This window comes from Photinus pyralis, unplaced genomic scaffold (assembly GCF_008802855.1).
Source record: "Photinus pyralis isolate 1611_PpyrPB1 unplaced genomic scaffold, Ppyr1.3 Ppyr1.4_LG3a, whole genome shotgun sequence".
NCBI classification, from domain to species: Eukaryota; Metazoa; Arthropoda; class Insecta; order Coleoptera; family Lampyridae; genus Photinus; species Photinus pyralis.
The window spans coordinates 14596043-14616487 of record NW_022170509.1 but is presented as its reverse complement, the minus strand read 5'-3'; the positions used below and the strand labels follow the sequence as shown (position 1 = coordinate 14616487).

Below are 20445 nucleotides of genomic sequence, written 5' to 3'. Positions count from 1 at the left end.
GGTTTGCTCACGGAAAGGAAGTGGTACGAAGCTTGTTATAATAGTTCAATCAGCTCCATCTCACGAGCGTGCTCGCTTGACAATAAGACGAACATGGGGACGCTATGCAACAAGAACGGATGTTTCGTTGTTTTTTCTTATCGGAAAAGCAAGAACATGGAAGATGACTAAACAAATTAGAGTAGAGCACGAAAAATATGAAGATATTCTGTTTGCCCATTTTATAGATACGTACAATAACTTGACCCTTAAAAGTATAACAATGCTAGGATGGGTAAAGTCTTGCTGTCCGAAAGCCGACTTTCTGCTGAAGAGTGATGACGATATGTTTATTAACGTACCTCGCTTATTACAATATATATCGACACTTAAGCGATGGAAACGAGCCATTTATGGACGTATAACTACACATGCAGCACCCAGTCGTCTAAAGAGAGCAAAGCATTACCTGACGTATAAGGAGTTCAAACTTCACGTATACCCAGACTATGCCGTGGGACATGCTTACCTAATGCCTGCACGCCTGGCAACCGATTTTTACTACGCAGCCCTGTACCACCAGATTCTCAAGTGGGAAGATGTGTTCATAACAGGAATAGTAGCTACTAACATAAACATACCCAGAATTAATTATGACGCCTTTCAAGATAGGCGTAGGTGGAACCGGTGCTTTATTCAGAAATCTATTTGTGTACACGGAGTTTATGAGGAAAAACAGTTCGATTATTTGAATGAGGTTTTTCATGGAGATCAAGATTGCCGAAATTACGAATTGTAGCTATTATATTACTATATACTATACACTATATTTTTACTGTACTATTGTACCTATAATGAAATTGTCAAATCATTAGCAAAAATATTAACAGTTTCAATAAAGCTGTGATGTTATGTTCGGAGTACTTAAACGCAAAGATATGCATCATGGTGGAAAGACTCAACATTACAAAGTTCGCTCCTCCGGAAACCTCCTCTAAATGCTGCTCCACGTACTGAAAGAGCCTATCCCTAGATTCGCTCCCTGGTTTTCATGTCTAAGGTTCGAACCAGTTGGCATAGAAACTTCTGTTATAAGCAATAAGCATATAAAAAAACGAAGTTCATGCTTTTGGGCCACTTCTATAATTATTATCCTAGGTTATTATGTTATTATTTATATCTAAAGGTCTCGGTACAATTAATCTCTATGGAAAGTTTCTAAAAATTGTAGCCTCTTTGAGAACCTACCCGAAGAAAATTATGTGCAAGTGTGAGATCTAAGACCCTGTTTCGAATCCAGTTACGGACTAAGTTGCTAGTAGCCTTACTGATTTAATGAGATTCCGCCAATCAAATAAGATGTCTTTAATGGGAACATTCAACTATTAATCATCGTGTAAATTCAATGAATAGATGTAAGCAAAGTTACGTTTGTAGCAAAATTGCAACACCCGCCAAAGTCCACTTGGCTGGTTTATCTTTTGTTTTCAAGTTGAAGGTCCAAACGTACGTAGGGCCACGCATTCGAGTTTTGTACATAGGGCACTCATACATGTTTCTCAAATCCTGTTTATCTTGTGTTATTGCACGCACATTAATAACCGGCATCGGCGGAAATAGCTCCTTCAACCTGGAATCCATAATTATTCCAGCTTGCACATCCCATCTGGCACCTTCCATATAAAGCCCGTGCACGTAAGCTCCATCACGAGGGGCACTCCTGAAAGTGTGTTAAAGTATGGTGTCTTTCCTCACAAAATCTTACGTAAATTCTTCCTTATGTTTCTTTGTGACATCGCATTGCAAACACATTTTGTCTAAAGGAAGTTCATTTTTTCGTGCAGTGCTCTGCATAATGGCTGTAAGTAAGGACTGAGGATTAAAGAAACCTCCTAACCACACCGAAGAAGGTAGCTACAACGGCAATACAGTTTCATACCTTACTACACCACCTAATACCACAAAATCCGTAGACCACGTTTCCAATTCTCGTATTCTTAACAGTAAATCAGCAAACCAAGGGGTTAACCCTAGCAGTGATGGATAGGCTTTATTACTCCAACTCACAGGTACTTGATCTAAAAATAAAGCGTTTTCAAGATCTTCCATATCGGACGTTATGGTAAGTTCGCCCTTTAAACCAAGATCAAGTTCTTTTAAAGACCTTTTTATTTCACCCATTAAAAAATTCATTCTCTCGCATTCTTGAAAGGCGACAATTACGTAGGGAGTTCGTTCTTCTACTTTACCCATAATTTCCACAATATTGAAGTCCTCTGGTAGCTTCTCAATCATTTCGTCAATTATTTGCCGAACCTAGACGAGAGCTAATTGACCCAGTGGTAAGATTTGACCCATTTACCTTATCCTCTCTCGTAATTGTGGCTCCTCCCGAAGCGCCTGCGTCTCTCGGTTGCATTTCAAAAACCGTGCGGAATAAATTTTCAGCTGTCGTAGTTAAAAAACCGATTTCGGCGTTGGGATGAAGACCATACAAGTAGGGAGATTCTGGCGGCATGACGTCATCGATGTACGCATGGTAACCAACGTAATCGGTATTGGGAGGAGCGGCAAATCCCGGCGCCAAAAACAATTCACCGTCAACCTGCAAACACAAAATATAGAAGAGCAAGGGCTATGCTTTCAATCTGACAAGGTCAGGCTGCAGTAACTCTTCCAGATATGTAATACATAATCTCCTATCCCAGTCATCGGTAATATGGCCACCATACATAATTTCTCCAAATAGATACCGCAAGTCTTCCCAAGGTACCTTGGAGTTCGCTTCTAAATAATTAAACAAAACAAAGACGCTAATGGTTAGATCACCGACATTAAATGGGTATATTTTATTCCAACCCTGTGGACCAAATTTCCTGCGCTCTGCTACAACGGCGTGAAAATAACATAACGCGAAAAGGATGACTTTAAATTCGGCCTCCTTTCCACACTGCTCCAACGTTTCTTGATTAAAGTTGGAGAACGCCTTGTGCAAATTGGCTTGCATTCCCGTAGGGGGTTCGTTAGTTATTTTAATTGATGATTCAAGAATTCCCTAAAACCGTAGACCCAATTTAAAACTACATATTCCGCCCTAACTCACCTGGGGAATAATATGTGCTTCAGGTGTAGCTGCGGGCTCTGCACTCATGAAAACTCTGTAATTTAGATGCGAGTTCTCCGCGTAATATTCCAGTTTCTTTTCCAGAACTGGCAACCATTTACGCACAAGATGAATATTTTGCAAAATAACCCAATGCCCCTTTTGGGCAGCGATATCCATGGCTTGCTCAGCGACCACCTCTTGCCCTTGTCCCAAGGAAACGTTGTGAAAATTTTGTTGGTCAGATGTGAAACCCAGTTTTTCGCCAAGCGTCTCAACGTCCTTAAGGGGATTCACACCGGGTGAGAGAATAAAGAAGATTGGAGTGGAGGGGCTTGTCTCTTCAAACGATTTCTCAAATTCCATCGTTTTATTATCAACGTATTTGGGGCCCAATTTTTCTTCAATAAACGTCCTGTAGTATACATTAGGAACACGCAATCAAATAGCATTGCACTTACGCAACAGCATAAGTCATGCGATCCGGTCTAAAAGCCCTTATCATACACAATCTTTGTAAAGCGGTTTTATTCTTCCACTCCTGCGGAAACTTCTCTCTTTCTGGGCAGTCGCATTCGACTAGCTTTTTCCATCGTTTAGGAGAAATTTCGATGTCACGGTCCAAGTTACGAAATTCGTCCTTTGTTGATAAGCTACAAATACCACCCCAGCTGGAATTAGAAAGAAAATCTACAGGACTCGTTACATGCGGTTTAATTGGAAATCTTAAAAGGAAATCTAAATCGGCAGAAGATATTTCTTCGCTCATCAATAAAATCTGAAAGGTAAAGTTCAGCTCAATAATATTAGCAGTATTTGAAATTCACTTGAAAACACATTTGCGACGCAAAAATAAGCTTGTCGCATTCAAACAGTCCTCTTGACGTATACTGAAATACCGAAAAGGAGATGCAATCGATTAAGTTGTTAACTCGAATTGCTACGTCATCTGAAGGAAGAGCCTTTGCGATTGCTTTCTGGAACACGACACTGAATGCCTGCAGATGGAGACAATTTGTAAGAGTTTCATTGTGAATAGATCCAACCTTTAACGAGAATTGGTAGATGGGGTTTATAGTATTCAAATCGTTCAGAATGAAGTACAGCAGACTGGCTCTGGCGGCAGCAGGTCTGTAGTACTCTCTCGCGAGGTCAATTTGGCGAGAGGTAGTTTTTGCTTCTATTACTTTTTCTTCAATTTCGGCCGCAGTTCGTTTTGTTGTTTCTAGATTCTCTACTAAACTCGTGTCTCCCAATAGGTTGCCTCCAGCAGACGATAATCTTGAAAGTAAGTCGTCCTCTAAGGTCTTCAACATTATCTTGAAGTCATTTTGTTGTTTGGTCAATTCGGCCTAGAATGCGTTACAGGATGACGTAATTTGCGATGCAGCTACCTACTTTAAGCTCTTCCAAGTCTGGCCGTTCCGCTTTTACTACTTCTGCCAGCAATTGGTCTTCTAAACCGTCTCTTGTGACTGTAAAGTTAATTAGCGTCGCTTGAGCTTGCATTTCTGGTTTGTAGTGGGGGTTGGCAAGTTTTGTTTGCAGGTAGAGCTTAAAGTTTGGGTTGTACTCGATCTCCTTGTCACCCATTTTGATTGCTCTAAAAGTTAATTTTAGTCCTGTTCTAATTCGTCTCGGTGCACCTACTTTCCTTTTTTAATTAAGTTTCTTCCTAACAGTGAATCGAGAACCGGATCTAGATTTTCCCCAATGCTTTCTACCAGCACTGTAGCGCCGCCAGTTATTGCTTTTTCCATCGTGTCTAAGTAACCCTTTTGCCCCAATCGCACGACCACTAAACTCTCACTATACTTTTGTTTTATCCATTTGACGCCTTGAAGCTGGGGATCTATCAATAAAGGCCATCGATCTGAGTTTGAAAGAATGGTGGCGTTTTCGGTCGACATTCTGTCGCTTGGAAGTCCCTCATTTTGCCACATAGCAATTTGAGTGTCATCGGTTAAAAGTGATAAAGGATCTAATCCTTCTGTTATAGGAATGGGAGGCTAAAATGGACTGTTACGCTAGAGACTAAAGACGAAAGGCTCACATCTAAGTTTTTCATGTAAGGAAGCCACATTTTCTGTAGCAGGTCTTGGCGGTACTGCTTGGTAAAGCAACCTACGTATGAAACAAACGCTGTTAATAGTAAGACGTCTCCGGGAAGCATCGTTCCCTGAAGGGTGAAACTGAAAAATGACGATTATTATTGTATTGCGAAGTGAATTGGCCTTACTTGTTTACGGCCTCCGCCCATCTCACGTTTTCGCTAGCTAATCCGCCCACTAATCGGTTTGCGAGGGCTATTGTTGCGTTAGTTGCATCGGCTTCCTGTTGGCATCTCAGCTTCTCAGCGGTTGCTTGCTCAAAATCGGCGGTTAGCTTCGCCAGTTGTTCTTCCAACGACTGTAATGATTACGAATTATTGACGCGAATGAAACTGTTCCCCCTAAACCCATGTGCCAAATCCCACGTTTCTTGCTTTACTATATGAACTGTTAATCTGATAATGTACCAATATTTCAGTTTGCAGGGTGAATTGCGCTCGTTTTGTGCTCAAGAGTAACGGAGGTATGTAATTTAAAAACTACACCAATATAGACGACCGACAAGGTCACTTCCGGTTGACAAGTTCAGTTAGAAAACAGAATTGGAAAATTCGAAATCGTTCGTGAGTAACCATGTACACAGACCGACGGACAGATGGACGAACTGACGGACGGACAGAGTCCAAAATCATGAACTCGCTTTTGTCGCTCGTTAATAAACTTGTAACAAATATAGCAAAGGAGCTCCTGAGTCACTGAACATGTAATCAGTTCTTCCTTGTGTGATGATGTGATAAACATAATAGCGAAAACAGAATTTGAAAATTCGAAACCGTTCACGAGTGTCATGTACACAAGACGGACGGATGGATGAACGGACAGAAAGTCCAAAATCATGAATGAGGTTTTTAAATAAACTTTTTTACTTGGATTCTTCTACACTTGAAATTCTCACAAAAGCGTCCGTACTCTCAAGCGAGTAATTTTCGATACTTTTTATGCTAACCTCGCTCTTCCGCAAGTATAATTTTAGTGAACTTCCATCTTACCTACATGTTATGATTTATTTTACAAACTTTTACATGATCAGATCGACTGTCCTGATCTAGTCGCACTTCTCTCCTTTTATGTTCCACCTTATTTTTCTCGTAGTAACTCCACTTTCTTTGTTCCAACACCTAACACCAATTTGCTGTTTAAATCTCCTATACATTACTCTGTTAAGTTGTTTAGTAAATTACCTAGGTTGGCAGATATAAATTTCCATTCCCAAAATGATATCTTAGTGCTATTGGATTAAGTTTGAGTTTAGTGATTTACTTTAGAATTTATATTCAGTTAGGATTTATTAGGTTTTCTTTTTCTTTGTTATTTCAAGGTATATTTGTGTAAAGATTAATTTTGTTATGTTAACTTGTGCTCATTGTCCTGTAAATGGATTCTTTTTCTGTAGGACAATAAACTATTATTATTATTATTACTATTATTATTATTATGTTACCACCCGTTACAGTACTATCTAAGCAAGATGGTCCGTTTCGGCCCGCAGGGCTTCGATTGCTTCCGCCTCGCTTTTAAACCAATCACGAACTTTCATTTCCATCTACATATATATTTATAGTCCCGTTGAAAAACCGAAAAGATGGGAATATTTGCGAAATCGGTGATAGAACACACTTTCAGAGAACATCACTAAAGCTGCATGCCAATCAAAACTGGGAAGTATCGCTGGAGCCGCGGCTCTGAAAAACAGATCTGAATATAGTCCAGTAAAATAGGAACATGGTGATCTGGGGAAAGCTGAAATCGATTTAAAACCTTCAGGTCGTCTTCAAACCAAGTAATTTGAGCTTGTAGGGGTTGAGAATAACTTTTGGTACCCCAAAAACGTGGAAATTTTGAGACTTTCTTCAGGTTTTTGGGCTTCTAAACAACGCATCCTAGCAAAAACCTTACTCATAGACAAATGAAAGAGCATGACCCTACAATTTTAAAACTGGACCAATTTATAAGGTAGTAATCGACGGCTGAAGGACGACAATTTTTCCCATTTGACGATTTCTTTTTTTCTTTTTCCTTTCAGATGTCAATATGGATACCCCTGATGGAAATAAAACCTTCTATGATGTGGGGGTGTTCAATGTATAACCCTCCATTTTGTAGCAGTCAGAAACCACCATAAGAAAACTGAACAAGTTACCCTCAGCACTAGACGCAATCAGTGCATCCAATGCTATACCATTGGTACCTTTCCACGAGACCTGACATCAAGGCCTACACCTCTGGAGAGCAACGCACAGCTGCAGGATGCTGTTATATAAAGCATTTAATTTTCAAAATTGGACTAGTCGAATTCGGAAATCTTCGTTCAGACCTGTGAGATAGAAGAAATTAAAAAAAAGGGAGAGTTAATTGTTCATGCACAAATCAGCCCAAAACGAGCGCAATTTACATGCAACCTTTGGTAACCGTGGGGAAACCTTAGCTAAGTGATGGAATTCGATGGGTTGTATAGTGGTAACTCGACACTCGCAGAACTTACCGCAACTTTCCTTTTAATTGTTGCAAGTTTTTCTTGAGCAGTTGCCAATTCGGCATTCGCTTGAGCCAAAGCTTTTCGTTTGGGTTCGACGTCGCAATACACTTCAAAAAATTTGATGATGTTAATGGCCCAAGCACATAAACCGGCTGCGGCGGCAGATTTAGACCTAATAAACTCTGGGTCAAACTCAGGATCCTTAAGGTAGGGTTCTATCGCTTTAATTATCTCAGGATGGATGTTTTCCTTGTCATAATTGATTAGCGCGTCTAGGAATGTGTCTACTTTTGCCATCACGATCTGCAATAAACTCGGGCAATTACTGGGTTATGTTTTAAATCAATACTTTTGCCGCTTTCCAACTTCTGTCCTTCGGAATTTTTGAAGCTGGTGCTAGTAAAACCATAACGGCGGCAGTTACGTTTGTAACCGCCCCAGGTGGCGATCCAAAAGATTTAAGCTCAGTCAAATTGGCCTTATTAAGTGTGTTCAACGCCTCCTGAGCAGCTAAGAGCGCCGGTTCGGCTTTCACCAAATCTTCCTCACAGTCTCTTTGTTTTTGACTGACTTCTTCTGCAATTATTCCCACTTTAACTTCTTCTTCTCCTGCAAGTGACTTTTCAATTGATACTTTTGTTGTTTCTACTTGCACGATTGCAATTAGCGCATCAGCTGCGTCATTTTTTTGCTTGAGTTCAATCTCTTGTATTGCTAGCGTTGCTTTCAAATCTTCCACTTGAGAGGCTGTTGTTCTTAGTTTATCCAATCCGTTTTCTAATCTTGCAATATTCTTCTTTAGCTCTGCGGCCTTTAGTCGCAATAGCTTTGAGTACAAGCTAATTTGTTCAAGGTACGATTTCGGGGTGGTGTAATTATATCGCCGTTCATTTGTAAGAAACTGTTTTGAGATCGAGTTAACCGACGAGTGAGTATTGGCCATAAATTTAGATACGGGGTCGTATAGTGATTCGGGTAACACTTCAAGCTCTTGCAAAAATTTGAGGGAGACAGAAACTAATGCCTCCTGTGGCCACTCGTGGAACCAATTCATCTGTGCGCAGTTTACTATAGCTGGGAATTTTCTCCCTCGTACCCTTAATGTGGATCCAACGGGAGAAAAACATAAAACTACCTTTAGTTGCCGTCTGACTCTGTCCAGGAAGAATTTCCAACAGTTTTCCCTCGTATCTAATATTCCAGCACCTTTCACTTCATTCCTCACTCCACCAATTATGTTCTCAATTTCATCCTCAGAAAACATATCCGGAACTTCTCCAGAGGCGAGCATGTCGTTTATTAGTACCAAAAATTGTTCATTTGGCACTTGCGCGTCGGTCATTAGAAACATAATTCCGACGTTTTTTAGGCCGGATTTTAGATAGAGACCGCTCAGTTCTTTTCGTAGGTCTACAACACCGTAGCCCTTTTTGAGTTGTAATTGGAACACCTCCAGGGATGAGATAAAAGCCGCCAGTCGTGAAAGTGATTGTTTTCCGCTGCCACCAACACCAACTAGTAATGCGCTTCCTCGCGGTGATTCCAAGATGCGATTTATTCTGAAATTAGTTGCTATTAGTTTCCTGTGAAGTTGGCTCTTCCCATTCTGGTTTGAAATTTTATGGGAAAGCATTTACTTGGGCTCAAAAAATGTGCACGCACGTTTACTTAAACACAAACATTAAGTAATTTTTTACTCAAAATGGGTCGGGCGAACTTCATAGACATTAGCTTACCTGCAGACGTGCATCATAGCGTCTTCGAATAACACCAAGTTCATGGCGGCTACCAAATCATTATAACTGGACATGGCTTCAGAAAGCAGCTTATTAAGTTGGGTCCATTTCTTAATCGGCATGTATTTGGGTTCACCAATTCCGCCTGCAAAATGACAGTAAATGTTCGGTTTTTCAAATACTGTGGATTCGTCAATTTCTTCGAAATTCTTCTTGAACACGTCGACCTGTGACTTGTAAAATGCGTCGCTGTCTTTTTCTTCAGTTAATTTGTCGCCGTAAACTCGTTGGCTTTCGTGTATCCACAAGCGCACTATATCGTGGGGTTGATTTAAGCAATCTCCGGTGCTGAATAAGAAACCCTAAAAACTGAAATCTAGATGATTACATCGATATGGACGATCTACCTGAAAGATGTTTGATAAGTCTCGCAAGTTGAATATGTAGTGAAACTTGATTGCTGTTGGTAAAAAGATTTGGGAAACCTTATGGTGTAGTGTTACCGTAGCATTTACAACATTATCGGCAAGTTTAACGAAAAAAGGGGCTATCTTGTATTCCGGATTTGAAAGGTGTTGCGTTAAAATGGCATGGTAGATCGTTGTAAGCGCATCAATTCCCGGGAAGCTCACCGCAAATACGTAGAAATGCCGCTGAAGTCGTGGGTTGATTGTAAAACTTCCTGCAGTTGGATTCATGCATGACACGTACTGGCAATTGTGAATGTCCTTTAGTGTCAAACGACCTCGGTCATACCAATGGTTGTAGTCTAAATGTTGGCGAATCAGGGTGTGCGGCTGCACAGTTCCGTAAGTGTCTACTTCAGGCATGTTCATGTCATCAAGAAAGTAAATCAGAGTTTTATTTCCTGGAGGCCCATAGTTTCTGCCAGCCTTTTTTTCAAGGGGTTTTTCCAGAATTCTTTGCAACATCTCCGATGTAGTGTAAAAATTGAAGGGGATTGTGCAAATAGCGTAATGATCTGGTAGCGAACGTAACCTTTCGTTAACTAAAACTGTTTTACCAACTCCCGCATTTCCAATAAGCATCACTGGACGACGTTTCTCCATTAACAAATCTAAAAAGAATTTTAAGCGCACAGATTCGGCGGTATGCACTAAAATTGCCTAAAATAGGTAACATTAGTACCAGTTGGAATCTTGATCGTAATTTTACTTGTAAAGGTACTTCAGGATCCAATTCGAAACGACCTAGTCGTTCAGTCCACGGTAGAAATTGCTTGGTTTCAGTATCAATGAAGTAATCAAAAACGGTACCCCCTGTTGGAAATTTAATGTTTTTAAACTCGTTGACCCACCATTTTGTAAATTCTACACGATAATCGGTTGTCTGCGAGGAAATTATGTAATGGTGTAAGGTGCACGTATACGCACCTGCTCCTGAAACATGGCAGAACCAAATGCCCAAACACAACCGAATACAAAATACAATTCGTACCATTCCTTTGGGCAATCGGCTGGAGTGTTCACTGGTGTTAGTAGACAGTCTAGCAAGTGGCAAAGCATTTGTATGTGAGAGATTTCCACGATGGGTGTAATTTTTTTAAACCTCGTTTTGATGTTTTCTAAACAAATCGGGATGTACTTATCGAAAAGGGCGATCAGATTTGATTTTTCCGCATTGCTGGTGCGCGTTTCTAACCAACTTGTCACAAACCTTTGAAGCAAATAAGCTAGTTCAGTAACCAATTACTAACGAACTTACGGATTCCAGCCTAAGTCTTGTGGATTGATGTAAAGTATACCAGCTCGAGAAACAGTGGCAGGCGTTGCTGTTCTCAAATTGGATATTTCAAACAGTAGTCTCATTGTCGGCGTGAGAGCTATCCGTTCATTACTAGCCAAAGTCAAAACCTTATTATCGTCCATGACGGTGTTCAAAGATTCAATCCACATGGGATCAATATCTCCATCCAAAATAATCCATTTCGGGTGATCATTATTTAGATTGGCCTGGTCGCGCATGAGTACCGAAAATAGGCCGTCTTTCCATTCGCGTGTCGCAGGGTTAATAATTCCAAAAAGTTCGTCGTTAGTGACCGCTTTTGGATTTAGGTCATTGTAAATCGGCTTACGCTTAATATTTTGGTAAGTTTTAAACAGCGTTTTCCATACTTGAGTCTTACCAGTACCCGCGTATCCAACTATAAAAACAGAATGTCGCACTTCCAAAAGCTCTTCCAACTGCACAACCTATATCAAATGAATTAGCGTAAATAAGCTACCGGGGTTTCCTCTCACTTTTAAAATAAAATTGTCTTCAGGCTGCAGCCCTAAATCCATTGCTGCCTGCTTGACCGTTCTTTCAAACTCGGCATCTCTTTTTCTGGGCACTTCCAAGGCTGGGAAAAGATCACCGATCAGGCCCATAAAAACAGGAAAGTCCTCCGTTACAATTTTTGGTATATTAAAATCTCTAAGAGCTCGCATTAGAACCTCTTCCTCTGGACGACCTGGGTCACCGCGCTAAAACATTTCATATTGTGTTCCTTTTGGCATACCATGTTAGCCTCTCAACTCCCACCGTATATATTTCACTTCGATTTTTCGTAAGATTTTTCAAAGAAAATTATTTCCTTGTCAATAGGCCTTTAGATGAACACAAGTACATAATTAGGAAATCAGCATAAATGAGCGTCGTCCAGTAAAAACAATCGAGATTTTCACTTATTAAATTATAACAATAAAAGAAGATTTTTTCTCATAATTTATGTTTATAGCTCTCCGGTGTCGACTGCATTGAAAATTGAGAAATCCTTAAAATGGCCTTGAAATTGTAGACCCCGGGAAAAATTTTGAAGATAGCGAATCGTTGGGGGATGTTTTAATGTTATTACTGACTAGGAACTTTCGTCACATTGTGCAACCATGATCACATTTCCGTAAAATGCTGAACAGTCTGAATCCAATTTCATTTATAAGTTTAACCTAAAGATATTTCTCAGGTGTCTACGCAACCCATTCAACTTAACTTAGAAATTACGAAATGGAAAAGGAAAAACAAATTAAATACGAAAGGCACGTTTTGAAATTTTTGCGGGTCTATAGAAACAACTGGGAATCTTCTTGGTAATTTTTTTAAGAGATGCTCTTAGGAATCTTTTTACACAGAGTTCTCTTGAAACTTTTTTTAGTAATTTTAGAATATATTGTTATGAATGTGTCTATGAATTTCACTAGAAGACATTTGCACATCCCAGAAATCCCTTCAGCAACGTTTGGCGCAATTTCCAATAAATATTTTTCGAAATCCCTTTTAGCAACTCTTTAGCAATCTTCCTCGGAATATTGGAAATCCGAATAAGAGGCACCCTATAAATTTTCTTTAAAAATGTGTTATCCTCTGTCCCCCCTGTCGTTTTCGGTAAGTTCATGACTAGTGTAGTGCGTAATATTACGTGTAAAATTACGAATTGTTTATGTTTTTTATGTATTTTATGTAATTTATGTAACTTACCATTTTTTAAAAAAAAACGTAATTTTACAGTAAAATTACCAGTAATATATGTTTTTTATGTAATTTACAAATATTTTTGTAAAATTACCTGTCATTTATGTTTTTTATGTTTTTTTCAATATTGTATAAACCTTTTTGAATTTTGTGAGTGTTTGAAAATAAAAACACTTGTTAAATTATATATTTTGGTGTATTAAATAAAATACCCAAGCAGTAGGTATTTCGCCATCACGCGTCGTTTGGAGGAAGAAGCTCCAGATCGCGAATTAGAGGCTGTATCATCTTCATTAAACCAAACTAAATTCAACGGTCAATCGTTTACGTTGGTAGTACCGTTGATGGTCTGTTGTAGTACCGATCAAAATGTATCAAATAGCTATGTAACTTACAAAAATTACGGTTTTTTAAATTAAAAACGTGTTACGTAAGTTTCATAAAAGACATAAATTACATAAAAAAACCGGCCTCTTGTAAGTTACGCGTAATATAACCGTTTTTTATGTAACTTACAAATCGTTTTTTACAATCCACATCACTAGTAGAAACCAATTTCGAAAAAAATTCAAAGGGCTGTAACTTGTGAACTAGTAGCCCAATCTTGGAACTGTTTGAAATTATGGATTCTACAGGCCACATTCTATAAGAAAATTTTTTTTGCGGGTCGATCTGAGACAATTTTTTTCGGGGCTCAAAAAAAGGCAGTGTATAACCTTCCTTTTTTACCAAAAATCGACTACACCAAAATTTCTCGGGAAAACACTTTTGCTTATTAATTTGGGTTGCGTAGAATCCAAATCAATTCGTACTTTTTCGATCAGACTTCTCAATCAAAAGTTATAGACTAGAAACAAATTTCGAAAAAAAATTCAAAGGGCTTTTTGAACTAGTAGCTCAATCTTGGAACTGTTTGAAATTATGGATTCTACAGGCCACATTCTATAAGAAAATTTTTTTCCGGTCGATCTGAGACAATTTTTTCTTCGGGGCTCAAAAAAAGGCAGTGTATAACCTTCCTTTTTTACCAAAAATTGACTACACCAAAATTTCTTGTGAAAACACTTTTCTTATTAATTTGGGTGCGTAGAATCCAAATCAATTCGTACTTTTTCGATCAGACTTCTCAATCAAAAGTTATAGACCAGAAACCAATTTCGAAAAAAAATTCAAAGGGCTGTAACTTTTGAAGTAGTATCCCAATCTTGGAACTGTTTGAAATTATGATTCTACAGGCCACATTCTATAAGAAAATTTCTTTTCCGGGTCGATCTGAGACAATTTTTTTTCGGGGCTCAAAAAAAGGCAGTGTATAACCTTCCTTTTTTTACCAAAAATTAACTACACCAGAATTTCTCGGGAAAACACTTTTTCTTATTAATTTGGGTGCGTAGAATCCAAATCGATTTGTACTTTTTCGATCAGACTTCTCAATCAACAGTTATAGACTAGAAACCAATTTCGAAAAAAAATTCAAAGGGCTGTAACTTTTGAACTAGTAGCTCAATCTTGGAACTGTTTGAAATTATGATTCTACAGACCACATTCTATAAGAAAATTTCTTTTCCGGGTCGATCTGAGACAATTTTTTTTCGGGGCTCAAAAAAAGGCAGTGTATAACCTTCATTTTTTACCAAAAATCGACTACACCAAAATTTCTCGGGAAAACACTTTTTCTTATTAATTTGGGTGCGTAGAATCTAAATCAATTCGTACTTTTTCGATCAGACATCTCAATCAAAAGTTATAGACTAGAAACCAATTTTGAAAAAAAATTCAAAGGGCTGTAACTTTTCAACTAGTAGTAGTAGTAGTAGTAGTAGGAACTGTTTGAAATTATGATTCTATAGGCCACATTCTATAAGAAAATTTCTTTTCCGGGTCGATCTAAGACAATTTTTTCTTCGGGGCTCAAAAAAAGGCAGTGTATAACCTTCCTTTTTTACCAAAAATTGACTACACCAAAATTTCTCGGGAAAACACTTTTTCTTATTAATTTTGGTGCGTAGAATCCAAAACAATTCGTACTTTTTCGATCAGATTTCTCAATCAAAAGTTATAGACTAGAAACCAGTTTCGAAAGAAAATTCAAAGGGCTGTAACTTTTGAAGTAGTAGCCCAATCTTGGAACTGTTTGAAATTATGATTCTACAGGCCACATTCTATAAGAAAATTTCTTTTCCGGGTCGATCTGAGACAATTTTTTTTCGGGCTCAAAAAAAGGCAGTGTATAACCTTCCTTTTTTACCAAAAATCGACTACACCAAAATTTTCCGGGAAAACACTTTTTCTTATTAATTTGGGTGCGTAGAATCCAAATCAATTCGTACTTTTTCGATCAGACTTCTCAATCAAAAGTTATAGATTAGAAACCAATTTTGAAAAAAAATTCAAAGGGCTGTAACTTGTGAACTAGTAGCCCAATCTTGGAACTGTTTGAAATTATGGATTCTACAGGCCACATTTTATAAGAAAATTTTTTTCTGGGTCGATCTGAGACAATTTTTTTTCGGGGCTCAAAAAAAGGCAGTGCGTATATATAACCTTCCTTTTTTTACCAAAAATCAAAAGTTTCATCTTCATTAAACCAAACTAAATTCAACGGTGAATCGTTTACGTTGGTAGTACCGTTGATGGTCTGTGGTAGTACCGATCAAGATGTATCAAATAGTTATGTAACTTACAAAAATTACGGTTTTTTAAATTAAAAACGTAAGTTACGTAAGTTTCATAAAAGACATAAATTACATTAAAAAACCGGCCTCTTGTAAGTTACGCGTAATATAATAACCGTTTTTTATGTAACTTACAAATCGTTATTTTACAATCCACATCACTATTCATGACCAACTTCTGTTGCGTTTAAATGTGCAAACAATGTGTAAATAAATGAATTATAAACGTTGAGGAGCAAACTTCACTACGGTTCTTAACTATAGTAATGTACCTTTAGAGAGCCTGCAACAACCAAAACCGATTTGATTGCTCTTAATCCCCAGTCGTAGTGATCCTGTTTAGATAACAATTCCTTGCAAAGTGTATAAAGCGTTATAAATTTGCGTCCCAGAATCTTTGCTTCCTGGAAACCTTCAGCAACCAACATTATTTCGCATATTAATTCAAAATCCGGAACGACCATGGCGCATGGTCTAAAACCGCGTCATCATTTACAAGGCGAATGTGTTTGACCAATTACCGAAATTGGGCTTTCAAGTTTTCGGGAAGTTCTGTACGTCCAGCGTATCCGGGATTCATGGTGATGAAAAGTCCAACTGTCGGGATTAATGGAATTTGTTCCCCCATAAAGTTAAATATGTCTTTCTTATTTCTTATGGCGTCTAAAACAGATTTTACTTGTACGGCAACCACGGATAGCACTTCGACTGAGATTCGATTGAATTCGTCAAAGCAACCCCATGCCCCCGTTTGCGCGAGTCCTTTGTAGATATTTCCACATGACTACAATACAAAATTGCAATTCTAGAGCAACTGCGGCGGTTACCTTGTAATCCATTTGTTCGGAACAATTAAACACGTAAACCATAATTCCAAGGGCTCGTCCCAAGTCTTTGGTCGTTTCGGTTTTTCCAGTACCTGCAGGACCCGCAGGGCCTCCGCCCATAATTAAATGCAATGACTGTAATTAACACGCTGAAGGGAGCAATAAATTGTGGATCATACTCACTTGCGTTAAAGTTATATAGCAGCGATCAGTGAGGGGAGTAATGACCAATCGAGGGGTGTTTCCCAAATATTCGTAACAGTACCGAAATTGTGCATCGCAAATATTTGCGAAACAGTGCTTTTCTTTCTCACCCCATCTATGTCTTAGTTGGGATACCCATTGGAAAGCAGTCGCGTTGTCAATCTTCATCTGTATCAGTTTACTAACAACATCTCGGGAGTGGACGTCAATTGTGCATATTGTCATGATTTTTTGTCTGTCTTGTTTAGATAGATCACCAATCAGCAATGTGATCAATGTGCTTAATTGCGAAACCTGCTTTTTGTAGTAGTCTCTCATTGCGTTATCATAACCTTCTTCAACTCGGGAGAAAGCTATGTTGACTTCTGCCGTCCACCATATTTGCGTTCCACATAAAGAAACTTGAGCGGGATAATCAAACAGCCATTGATCTCTTGGTTTCTCTTCATACGCGACAGTGCCTTCGCCCATGTAATGCCGTATGGAGTTGCGCATAGAATCCTGCAATCGATTCAGCCAAACTTCAACCTAAAACATTGCGTAACGCAGTGCTAGAAGCAATTGGATAACGTACAGGTCCGTTACAATCGCAGTCCGCCTCAAAAACAACATACTCCCCATCTTTAGCAATCATTCCCTTAATTATATTTTGTATGCTGCCGTCTTCGTTCTGAATGAAATTAAGCTTGGCAATCGAATCGAATAATTTTGTCAAATGCTTTCCAACCAGTTGAGGTTGGTCTCCGTTTGATAAGATATCCAAAAGGTCCGCCGAAGAGATAAAGTAAAATCTTGGAAACGCCAACCGCTTCGTTTCTAAATAAACTGCCAGCGCCTTTTCGCAAAGTGTTAGGTTCTTCTGCAATTCGTCAAGCGTGGGCAACAGGCCTTCTTTGTTTGTTGACTCAACAACGTTTGGCGTTTTGGCCATTTCGGTCATTAACTCCTTAAAGTCGCTGTCGATTTGATCAAATCTCGCCGAGTCTTCGGGAAGCTGTTTTCGTATATCTTCAGAACTCATGAAAATGGATTCCAGATGCATCCAAGTCCTCTGAACTTCGAACCAAAGGGAAATCACCTGGTCTGCAATGCTCAGTTTGGTTTGCCAAGCGGAGACTTCTTCCAGGAAGTGTGCAATGAACTTTGACGTGATCAAATTTTGTAGTTGGACTTGGTTCTCTTCTAAGGTTTCTATGAGTTTCTCACTTGCTCGTAGTAAACTACACCCAGTACGCGAGTGGGTTTCTTGCTCGAACTCCATTGATGACCATGTCGTATCAAGGTCCCGCAAAATTTTTTCCATAGACATCTCTTTAACCGCCTTATCTACGATATTTTTCACCTCATCTTCGCACTCATGGAGATTAAGCAGCAACAAGTCCGCTAACGTTGTATCTTCGTCCATCACTATACGCGTCTAAAACACAAAGAGTGTCATTTTGCCAGTTATGAATTGAGTACTTGCAGTAAAGGCGTGCTATACAGTCAATCTAAGCTGCGAAACTTACCGTAAATTCCTTGGGCAAAGCTGCTAAGTTCTGGAACAGAATTGGTCAATGCTATGTACAGAGAGCGCGACAAATAGAAGAATAGGTCATAAATATTGATCACTACTAACCTCGTTATCCTCCCATTGCAACATTTTGAGACTATAATAAAGCTTATTTACATTGCACTAAGAAAAAATCCCTCGTGAAGTATTATTCTGCTCAGTGAGCTTTCGGAATAGGTAAAAAAATCAATCTTTATGTTATTTACATTATGTACATGTAATATCAAAGCAATTAATTTGTGTACCTTTGTCGAAGTCATTAGCTGATCCCAATGTCTTTCCCTAATAGCTGGATTCTGTAACTCGCCGACAGCTCTTAGAGACGTTAAAGTATTTTTCACGGTAGCCTCAAGGCCGGTGTATGTGTCCCAAGCTCTCATTTCTTTGTCCAACATCTTAACTTCTTTGGCAAATTTCTTGCACTCAATATCCATATTTTCAACATCGATCTTTCTCCATGGTGTCGTTTTCCAATCATCCACACAAGTATGAACAGTGTTAATGTAATCCCAAAGTTGCTGAAACACGAATTCGTAAAGAAATTATTACAAAACTCAAGATGGGTACCTTTAACATCCTCAGTTCCTTACGGCACTGTTTGAGTACCTTAAAGTCGGGAACGGTCACTTCAAATAGCGAACCAGATTTGTGAATCTCGCCCATTTGTTTTTCAAGCCACAGTATATCTAGATCAATTTTGTCTAAGAGTTTGTATGGCTGGACGCAGTCGTATTGGAAGAATTCATACAGTTTGAAATGCTCGCGGTAAAGTAATATACATGCATCGAATTCCGCAATTTTGTTTCTAACGCAAGTCACTTCTGCGGCTTGAAGAGGAGCCACTTGTTGCTTAACTGTGATTGCAATCTTTTTAGTATTATTCCATTGCTCTGGCAGCTCTTGCAGCAGTACGTTAACTTCTTCAGGAATATCTTGATCGTAAAATTTCAAAAGTTCAATGGTTTCTTTTAACGGGCCAAAAATTTCATCAGTTGTTCCCTGCCTTTCCTTTACTTTCAGTAGATATCCCATCACATTGACTAAAGCACCATAGTCGCCCTCTACAACAGTTTGCTGAAGACCTTCATCAGCTGAACGAATGAACGAGCTCAAATTACACAGACTGTTAGTAACTGTGTCAACCAAGTGCTGCCGAAACATGTTACCCCATTTTCGAACAGTATTCTGAACTGCCTGCTTGAAAGGCTTTACGTCAACTTTAAACCACGCATTAAATATCTGTGTCGTTTGCATCTTCTCGATTTCATTGTATAAGTTTTCGAAGTTATCGATTTGTTCACGAAAATGTTCCATTTTAGGAGGCGAACGCTCTGGTGCGGCAGGATCCTTTAGCTGAACCAACTCTAATTCATCGTTCGTCAACTGTCTGCCGTAAGTTAAGAATTGCTCCATGTAAAAATCTCGATCATCGAGCCATAAGTAGGAGTAGTTTTGAAAATTATCGCTGAAATCGAACGCTTGTTGTATTACGTCATCGCTATTCTTCAAGATATCATTTTTAATTTCTATAACATCGGCATTGTTCTCAATTTCTTCTTTGTAAGTAAATTCCGCGACAACCGAAAACCTCGGGACTATTGACGCTATGTTTAAGATATCCTCTATAAGGCCGTCGATTTGTTTTTTGAAACTGTCGGCGGAATTAGATTCCAATGAAGGATCAAAGACGATATCGGTGTCTCCCAGTTGCAATTGTGCCTCAAATAGTGGGGGTAAATTGTTTGTTGAATCCATATGTTCGCTTAGGTATCCTAAACTGTGGTGGAATAAGAATTTGTGCGAAACGTAATGTTAACGTTACCTGCATCCGATAGTCTGATATAGGTAACTCATGACAATTTGATCAATGTAACTAACATAGGAGAGCCAATTGGGATCTTCTTGCCTCTCAAGCATTTCGAAAAGCTGCATGTTGTGTTCAACCAGCACGTGTATTTCTTGTGTTACTTGCCGAATTTCCGAGTATCGTCTCTTAATCCTTTCTTCCTTTTCATCTATGCTTAAGACGGTGTCCTTTCGATTATCTTTTCTTTCAAATAGGGGTTGACGAGCAAATGGTATTAGCACGTTTCTTATTTTAGTAATGTTTTCTTGACTCTGTTGAACGTGCTCTTGGAGATTTCCTACCATGGTATGAAGCTGTACCATGTAGTTCCATAAGTCTACGGGAAGTAGTCTAAATTGAACTACCAATAATGGCAACGGTCAATTGAATACTTTGGGAACTTACAGTAGGTTGAATAATTTACCGCGGACGTGTTAGTATAGAAGTAAGTATAAATCAAGATTA

General features: G+C 38.9%; 1 protein-coding gene across 2 annotated transcripts in view; it reads right to left on the bottom strand.

The window, feature by feature from the left end:
• Positions 1-670: 670 nt before the first annotated feature.
• The window catches only part of LOC116165954 (dynein beta chain, ciliary), a 29759-nt gene continuing 9984 nt past the window's right edge, over positions 671-20445 (bottom strand). The window contains exons 10-39 of one of the 2 annotated variants that reach the window (XM_031480735.1): positions 19957-20317; positions 18702-19911; positions 18380-18652; positions 18091-18120; positions 17157-17999; positions 16562-17110; positions 16379-16513; positions 16073-16335; positions 15824-16025; positions 11667-11891; positions 11131-11618; positions 10800-11082; positions 10582-10755; positions 9813-10532; positions 9406-9767; positions 8019-9228; positions 7676-7972; positions 5322-5491; positions 5136-5274; positions 4733-5091; positions 4481-4685; positions 4129-4434; positions 3910-4080; positions 3544-3860; positions 3083-3497; positions 2633-3034; positions 2342-2584; positions 1939-2295; positions 1745-1893; positions 671-1699 (exon numbers count right to left, since the gene is read on the bottom strand). In XM_031480735.1, the coding sequence (XP_031336595.1) occupies positions 1405-1699; positions 1745-1893; positions 1939-2295; positions 2342-2584; positions 2633-3034; positions 3083-3497; positions 3544-3860; positions 3910-4080; positions 4129-4434; positions 4481-4685; positions 4733-5091; positions 5136-5274; positions 5322-5491; positions 7676-7972; positions 8019-9228; positions 9406-9767; positions 9813-10532; positions 10582-10755; positions 10800-11082; positions 11131-11618; positions 11667-11891; positions 15824-16025; positions 16073-16335; positions 16379-16513; positions 16562-17110; positions 17157-17999; positions 18091-18120; positions 18380-18652; positions 18702-19911; positions 19957-20317 (11153 nt within the window). In that variant the 3' untranslated portion in view covers positions 671-1404. The remainder of the gene's footprint in view (positions 1700-1744; positions 1894-1938; positions 2296-2341; positions 2585-2632; positions 3035-3082; positions 3498-3543; positions 3861-3909; positions 4081-4128; positions 4435-4480; positions 4686-4732; positions 5092-5135; positions 5275-5321; positions 5492-7675; positions 7973-8018; positions 9229-9405; positions 9768-9812; positions 10533-10581; positions 10756-10799; positions 11083-11130; positions 11619-11666; positions 11892-15823; positions 16026-16072; positions 16336-16378; positions 16514-16561; positions 17111-17156; positions 18000-18090; positions 18121-18379; positions 18653-18701; positions 19912-19956; positions 20318-20445) is intronic. The other variant, XM_031480736.1, reaches the window with a different exon arrangement.